Source organism: Gossypium arboreum, chromosome 5 (assembly GCF_025698485.1).
Source record: "Gossypium arboreum isolate Shixiya-1 chromosome 5, ASM2569848v2, whole genome shotgun sequence".
Taxonomy (NCBI): Eukaryota; Viridiplantae; Streptophyta; class Magnoliopsida; order Malvales; family Malvaceae; genus Gossypium; species Gossypium arboreum.
The window spans coordinates 41141201-41149858 of record NC_069074.1 but is presented as its reverse complement, the minus strand read 5'-3'; the positions used below and the strand labels follow the sequence as shown (position 1 = coordinate 41149858).

Genomic DNA, 8658 nt, shown 5'->3' with positions numbered 1-8658 from the left:
CATTATTCAAATGAATTGATCCATAACAAGTAATTTATACTTGCATCCACATCATTTGGATTACATTCCTTTTCATAAGTTCAAAATACATTCCATTTGAACACCTACCACTTCATTTCCTTTTCATACCCGTTGAACTATCTAGAATAACATCGGATACTTAGGAAAGCTTACACGAAGTGTGCAATTTACATATAACCGTAACATTTCCTTTACATGAATGCTCACACGAGTTGTGAAATGGGCCTGATCACACGAGCTATGGGTCGAAATGTAAGCTACATGATGCTACTCACACAAGCTATGGAGAATCCGCAACAAATGCAGGACGTCGGCCATTGATAGGACATTCAAGACCAGCACCCAAAACATGAAATCCTTAATGACATGTCATTCGTTTCCTAAGAATTCCTAATGTTCAATCGGGATTCAATATCTGTCAATTTGTCATAGCGTTGATACATTTATATTTTGGTTCATTTGCATCAAACAACATAATAAAATATCCAATTTAAACAACATTTAAATTATTACAATTCTTACGAATTTACTTGACTAAATTTCTGAAATGTCAAAGTAAAAGGGATATTTGGAAATTTTCTCTCCTTGATTTTCCACTCTTCTTGATCTAAATTAATTATTTCATTCAATTTATTAATTCAGAAATGGGTTGTTACAAACCTAGACTATGTGCACAAGGTCGTGTGACTTCGACAGTGAGTTTTTTGGCTTACTGTCATTCGCTATTTTTACGAGATCGAGACACACACCTGAACATTTCTGATAAATGACAATCCGAAACACTTCCAAACCTTAAAACCAGTATTTAGAATGGACTAATTAGCAATGATATATGAAACTCAATCACTAATTCGATCGCCAACACAAGCATTCAATCTTAATCATAAAGAACCAGCCCCTACAGGGCATTTGATTACTTACCCAAAGAATAAACAGTCCTTAAATCCTCAATTTGCCAGAGATACACCGTCTCCTAAACCTCGCCTAATCAAAAACAACAGTTTTATGATCAGTACACAATTTATCGCCCATCCCACACATTTATCAACCCCCCTTGAGAAACTAAAATCAAAATGAAAATAATAAAACAATTGTCCCCTGAGAAAAGAAAACATGGCACTTACGAAGTGATGTACCCATGACCCTAAAAACACCCAATTTTCTCTTGGCTAGAACCGGACAAGTAAGAACAACAACACGGGTCCAACGTAGTAACAAAGTAGAAGATAAAAGAAGTAGCAACAGAAGAATCCAAATGGATTAATTCGCAAATCACAAAAATACACGTGACAAAGATGGAAAAGCAAAAGAATTAACAGAAAGAAAAATTCCCAGGAATAAACTAACGTGAAGGAAAAAGTGGAGAAAGTAGGAAAAATGGGGAAAGTGAAAAGAAACGTCAAAAATCTAAGAGAATATTTAGGAGTTGAATTTTAAAATAAAAAAAAAATATCCTAACCTATCAAAATTCTAGAATTGACCACATAGCGACACAGACAAAGAATAGCAAAATATTTTCTCTTTATACACACAAGGACTTGAACACATGACCAAAAGGTAAATTAAAGCCTTACCACTAAACCAACAGACTCATTCTGTCATCATTTGAGCGAAAATAATATATAAGCTAGAAGTCCAAGGATAGGGTTAGGACAAAAATAATAAAAATTTAAGGAAAAATATTCAAACCCAGAACCTCACACACACAAGCACAACACATATCCATTGAACCAAATTACCTCACTTGATATGATTTTCACAATCTTAACTAAAAATCAGGATGTGATCACTCTTGGTTTCATTAACCTAATTTCTACTAACCTAATTTTTTTTGGGATGTGACAAATTCAATATGAAAATAAATGTACATATTCATTTCTTTAAATGTATACAATTGAATCAAAATCAAGGTTTTATGTATATATATGAACCACAATTCAAGTTTCATGTGTATAATTGCACTAAATCAATGTTTATGTATCAAATTGCACATTGAAATAAAGTTAATGTATAAAATTGTTATTTATCCCTAAGGAAAAAAAAAGAATATTTGAAGTATATAATGAGTCAATAAGATTTATTAGTTTTGGTTGTAGTTTAAAGAAAGAAAATGGGAGGAACGGGAAAATAGGAAAAATATTAGAATATGAATTATAAATTAGTTCAATATTTTTATAATTTTTATCAAAATATTAATTTAACTTATAATAAAAATTATTAATTACTTTTATTATTTATGAGAAAGAAAATAATGAAAGAATAATGAAAAGGAAAAAGAAAAAGATAAGGAAATATGAACAGACAAATGTGGCAGTGAGATTGTGATACATGTCACCAATTGACATTTATCAGAAAAATTGAGTAAATGTTTGATGTAATGACTTGATTGGAACAATGCTAATAATTTGAATAAGACCAATTTAGAATTTGAATTATACTTTGAAGATATTCAATGCAATTAACTCTTTATTCTAAAGCTAATAGTTTTGATTTCATTCATGGGTAGAGATAGAAACCGTGAGATGTTGAATGTGAGTACTTCATTGGATGTGGCAATTACTAGTGAAGATGATAAAGATAAAAGAGGCAATTAATGGAGTTAATGATAGGGAAGACGATGGCGTGTTTGACCCAAAGCATTGTCGGGTTGAGGATCCATATAGAGTGCAGATATTGTTGTTATGTCATTGGACTTAGTGACTTAGCTACATCACCCTGGCCACCATGGAAATTAAGGCATATGAAAAATGTTTCATAGGAAACCCTTTTCTATTAAACTTAACTGTGTTTATTAGACAGGAAGGGAGTTAGTTGGGAGGACTAGGAAGGCTTACACCACTTGATGGTGACTAGGGATGGATCAACAACATCCAGCATGACATTGGAACTCATGTTACGCCATTCATCATGTTTTCCCATACTATCACTTGATTGAAGCCGTGAGTCTGTAGATATGTTGCTTTCAGCGTCTGGAACCACTCACCGAGCTTGTGCATGTTGTAGGGTGGAAGATGATCATCAAGCAAAGGTGTAAATATGGAAAGAAAAGCGAATGTTCCATTCACCAGTTTTGTCACTTTCAACTTTCTTTTTACTTGGTTGTTGATGATAATAATAATAATAAAAGATCATGGACTAGAAACCATCCAACTCTTTCAGGGTGGGGTACAAATTCGCAAGTCGAGCCAAATTTGACAAGATATTTGAACATTCACCATACTCCAATTCTTCTGCAAATTAACTTTGGTTATACATAAGCAATCAAACCAAGCAAATACTAAAAGTCTTTTTTTTTTCTTTTGTGGTGAATAATAGACATATCACACTAACACCTCACTACAGATTTGATTATACATGGTAGAATACACGACCTAAGATGGAAGACGAGAAGATGCCCCCAAATTTTATGGGATTATGAAGCTGAACATACTTCACAGGATGCTAAATCCTCATACAACACCTTCCCTAAACTACCAGATTAGGCTTTTGAAAAAGAAAGTTCTTAATTGAGAACAACTTTGGGGGGAACACAAACTCCTAGTCCTAGTGTTTGCTCCTCAGAAGTAAGAGCATCGTAGGGAACAAGTTTCACGACGGTGTGAGCATTGAACTTGTACTTTTTCTTAACTTCTGCGAATCCCTTGCTAAGAACTTGTTCCACCCAATCCCTCACCACCCTTTTCTCATCAGATACATATGCAACTGCTACTAGTTGTTCCATAGCTTTCGACTCTATCTCTAGCAAACACCCTGCACCTGTAGACTTGCAGAAACTCTGGTTAATGTCGTCCCATAGTTCTTCTGCAAGTGCATCAAAATCAAATGGCTTGAATACCACATTTTTTACAGATTGACCAAAGAAATCTTGCAACCAATGCATGGGACTCTCATCAACCCAGTCATTGTCAACAGTTGCATCATCAGTGTCCTGCACTTCACTTTCTTCAGCCGGAATGTTCAAATCTAGATTCAAAGATGATGTTCGGTTAGCCCGTTTGGTAATTTCCATCATCTCATGCTGCTCCAGAGTTTCATGAGAGCCAATCAGCTTTCTTTTATTCAAAAAACCCTGCTTAGAGATGCTTTTTCTAGTTGTAACAGGTAACTTCAAGTCTTGGCCAATTATGTTGTCGTCATGCTTGATCACAATCTGCAGTGGCCATCCCTTGGCTCCCAATATTTTATCCTCAGATGTGTGTTGTTTATGACAAACAACTTGAGTTTCCTTAGCTAATGTCGAGGTTGTCACGAATATCGCATTGCTGGTGCTGACTTCTCTTCCATGTGAGTCTGAGAACTTGCCAATTCGGATAGCTTGGCACAAGCAGCTCTGAACCTGAATATCAGCTTTATCCACATTTTCAAGGAAGACAACTGACAAGGGCTTTTTGCTTAACTCCTCAGCAATACAGTCAACCACAGTCTTTCCTCTGAACCTTAAATCATAATTCACTTCCTGGGAATTGAAGAGCAACTGTGTATGCATCAACCCCCCATCTTGGCAACTTAGATCCATGCCAATGAAATTTTCTCTGCTTCCATATACTACGTCTGCAAGTGCAAGAGCAATTTTCCTTTTACCACACCTATCGGGTCCACAGAAATTCAACCATATATCACCTCTTTGACTGGCTCCATGACATTTTTCAGTTCGTGCACGCCCGTTGGCCACTGTTTGGCAAATAACACTTGCAGCTTCATGTTGCCATCCAACCCTTTCGGTGACAGCTGTAAAAAGCTTCTTGAAATCGCTTGGATTAAGCTTTCCACAAAAGTCGGGAGAGAAAGTGGAAGAGGACTGAGAAGGATGGCCAGAGATGTCTCCATTTTTAGCATCAACATTTGCAGGAAGGCAACCTGGGAAGTCCGCCGCAAGCCCTGCATGGTTCTGATTTGAAGGTTTCATCAACGTGTTGCTTGAAGAAACGGAGCATAAACCCAACCCTAAATCAGTTGTCACAGAAGTCACAGATGTAGGAGAGGCTTGACTAACGTCACCTCCACTTGAATTGGACAAACTGCAAGGAGATATGGGTTCAATCGCTTCAAAAACACCTCCTTTGGAAGGCTTTTCCCATAGCTTGTGCAGGACACTTCCATTTCTAGTCTTGGATACTATAGAGGAAGGATTCTCTGATAGTGATGTAGACATCTTTTCATCGGGCGATGCATTTCTATTGTCATTACTATGACCATGAGCATTTTCTTTCTTGTCTTGCACGAAATGAAAGCCCATAACAGTCGGGAATGAAGGGCTTTCTTCATAAGTTTTTGACTCAGGGCCTGGATGAGTGTGATGAAGGCGCTGGCAAATATTGTCCCACTTCTTTTGCAGTCCTGCTACCATAGTGTTTAAAAACTGCCCATCTTTGGTCTGCACTGAAGAGAGACAAACTTGTTTTCACATAAATTTCATAAATTATCCAAACTAAACCGATTAAGATTTGGAGAAAAGGGGCAGGGGCAGGGACAGGGTTGGGTAGATTTAGTGAATAAAACATGGAAACCCTTGATCAACACAACAGATCTGGTGAACAACAGACATTTTAAAACCGGTATAAGCGTATGCTGTGGGTGTATGCAAATGATGTCCATCTTTTGAGATTGGCGGCAAATGAATCAGGTTAGGAATATACTTGAGTAGTAATAATAGGGATTGAAAGTTGAAACCGATGGTTCTCTTAATACTCCGGGTCCCCACCACAGATATTTGAAACAAAAGAATATGAACATAAAATAAGCACGTGAAGCATAGACGAACGGACACACACCTTCAAATCTAATCCCTTGTTTGCACCAAGCTCTGTCATCTGCAACCAAGAAGGCAAAGTAGATTGGCACTGATCTGCCACGGAAACATTGAAACCTCCCTTTGAAATTTCAATTACTTCCTGTTCGCACTTCTCATTGCATAGATGACAGCGGGGTAAATGTTGATACGAGCTGCTTAAGGACCCCTTTGACTCAGAAGGTGTAGCAAAGAACCCACCAAATGGAACAAATGACTCCATCAACCTGTAGTTACATAAACTATGAGATCAGGTCGAATTAAATACGAAGACAGCCATGGAAATCAAAGGAATCAATAAACGCAAAGGAAAAAAAATAAGTGATGCTGCATAACAACAAAAAGAATGAAACAGATAAAGTGGATACCAACATTCCACTACTATAGCATTCAGCACCTTAAATAAATTTAAAATTATAAAAGTATCAGTTAGGCTTATGTAAGTGTTTCATCCAATAACCATGCACTAACCAAATAATCAACCTTTATGAAACGCGTCATTACCCACTGCAAACAACTTAATATCTTTAAAATCATTTTAAACTCTTATTATTTTTATTTAAATTCAAAAATGTTAACACAGCAACAACGTAGCAGTGCTTTAAGTTGCAAATTCAGCTTAAATCACAAATCACATCCCCTCTAAATCCCAGGTTTCACCATGGTGAATATTGTACGCCAACCAGTGCAACTCTGGAAAAGGTTATGACTTAAAAGAGTTACACAACAAAGCATCAGTTTTAAATCAAGATTACCCAATCCTTAAATCCCTCAAACTCGACCGTAGGACAAATAAAGAGCTCTCTAAACACAAGATAAGTATACTTGACCAAAAAAAAATTAGTTAAAAGCATTCAGAATAACGACCAAAAATATCATGCCAACATAAAAGATAGTATAAAATAAAATCTCCAAGAAAATTGATAATTCAATTTACATACCTGGACTTGGGATAAGACTGAGCCAATGAATTCCTAACCGAAGTTATAGGCAAAATCTGCAAATCCCAGTCTTTTTCAACTGAAGGAAACCTACTTAGAAACCTCAAATATGTCTGGTAACTTGTTGCAGCTCCCAGCAGCCAGAGTTTCCCTCCATAAACTTGTAATAACCTCGTTAACTGTCCAACTACATAACTAACCCCATCTTCATCCACAACCTTGTCGTCGTCGTCGTCGTCATCATCATCATCATCATCTTTTTCACTCTTGTCACTGACAAGATTTTTCAGATCCCCGTAATTCACCACCAACCCGGATCCGGATCCTTCAACTTCCCGACCCATTTCTTCAAATTTTAAATCCATCTCCCCTTTATTAAAGCCTTGATTAGTAGTGCACTTGGAAATATAATTTTGGATGCAAATTATGTTTAACCCCGAAATACCTTTAATCAAGAAGCCATCTTTTTTTTGGTCCAAACAATCCGTGAAATTGGCGAGTGCATCGTTTGCACATACACCAACAAGTAGTGGATTCCTCCTTCGCGCCAAAACCTCTCCTACTCTCTTACAGTTTTCTTCTCCTCCATAAAAAGATGCAAAACCCGGGAACGGGAAACTGAAGCCGCCATGACATGGAAACCTGGTTTTTTCATAACCCGGATCCGAATTTTCTAGATTGCAAAGAAAAACCGGTGGGCCACGTGGTCGAGAGTATCTTAGGAGATGAGGGAGGGGGCGGATGATTGCCAGCTTGATTTCGGAGCTCCGAAATCCCGCCTCGCCGAAGACCCGACTAACAACAGGGTCATCCAGGATGGATAACATCAAGTGTTGGAGCTCCACTTTGACACACGAGATACTGGAAGGATTTTGCTGCGACATATCGCGATAAAGGTGGAAATTTTCGGGCTGCCTTCGCTGGTTCGCCTGAGACCGCTTTATCGCGGCCATGAGCGAGTTGGAGACGGGCGGGTCGTTGCTGAGTTGACTCGAGGGGACTCGGTCCAATGACACGCTAAGGCAAAGCTCCAACGCTTTGAATTGGAGGCGAGGGGAGTAAGCCGCGTTACGAGCACGTGCACAGGCGTCACGTAACGGGGACGAAGGGAGAGAGAGAAGAGCAGAAACGGCATGGAGCGAGGTCGTTTGCGCGTGTCCCCTCCGTCGCGCGACTCTCACCGCCTCGTCTAGCGCGTGAGCTGCCTCTGGCGTTAAGCATTGCCGCGCTACACTTACCGGCGTAGGCATCGCCGGGTATCATAAAAAGCCAAAAACTTTTTTTTTTCTTGATTAAAAAAGGAAAAAAAGAAGGTAAACTAAAAATATATATTTGTTTGCTTATCAGAAGTGCAAGGGAGAGATTTTTTTTTTTTTTATAAAAGAAAAAGGGACTTTTATGGAGGACAATAGTTAATTAATTATTTATTTATTTTCCCTCTAAAGGGGAACTGTTGGCTGTCTAAGTCGGGGGTTAGTGGGGTCCACTGTGGAGGAGATCATTTGGAACGACAGGTGGTGAATTTAGATTCTCTACTATATACACAAAAGGATTTCCTTTTTCTCTTTTATGCGTATATGCTCCTCTCTACAAATATGATTTCTTTCAATTTTAAACTTGTTAATCAATTGGTTTTTGTTTTTGAAATAATCAACACTTTAATATTTAATATTTTTTTATGGCAAAATAACGACTATAGGACTATTTTTTCTAAAAAACTTAAGGTTTTGGGTCTGTTTTTATTTTAATTAGGGATATAGATCGATTTAGTTATAAAACGCCCTTAATTAGTCGCACTTTGTAAATCCCAACAGTTTTTTTAACTTATCGCCAATGATAAAAAAATTTAAAACCCTAATAGTAACTTTTTTTACCCTATAAATACCCCTCAATTTTTATTTTTTCATT

The 8658-nt window shown here is 37.5% G+C and overlaps 1 protein-coding gene across 1 annotated transcript; it reads right to left on the bottom strand.

Annotated features, from left to right (window-relative positions):
• Positions 1–3221: 3221 nt before the first annotated feature.
• LOC108453679 (protein SMAX1-LIKE 6-like) lies at positions 3222–8357 on the bottom strand. Its single transcript, XM_017751932.2, has 3 exons — positions 6751–8357; positions 5793–6036; positions 3222–5395 (listed from the first exon to the last, which is right to left on the bottom strand). Exons 1-3 carry the CDS (start codon positions 7998–8000, stop codon positions 3524–3526), a joined length of 3366 nt encoding a protein of 1121 aa, XP_017607421.1. The 5' UTR covers positions 8001–8357; the 3' UTR covers positions 3222–3523.
• Between the last annotated feature and the right edge of the window lie 301 nt (positions 8358–8658).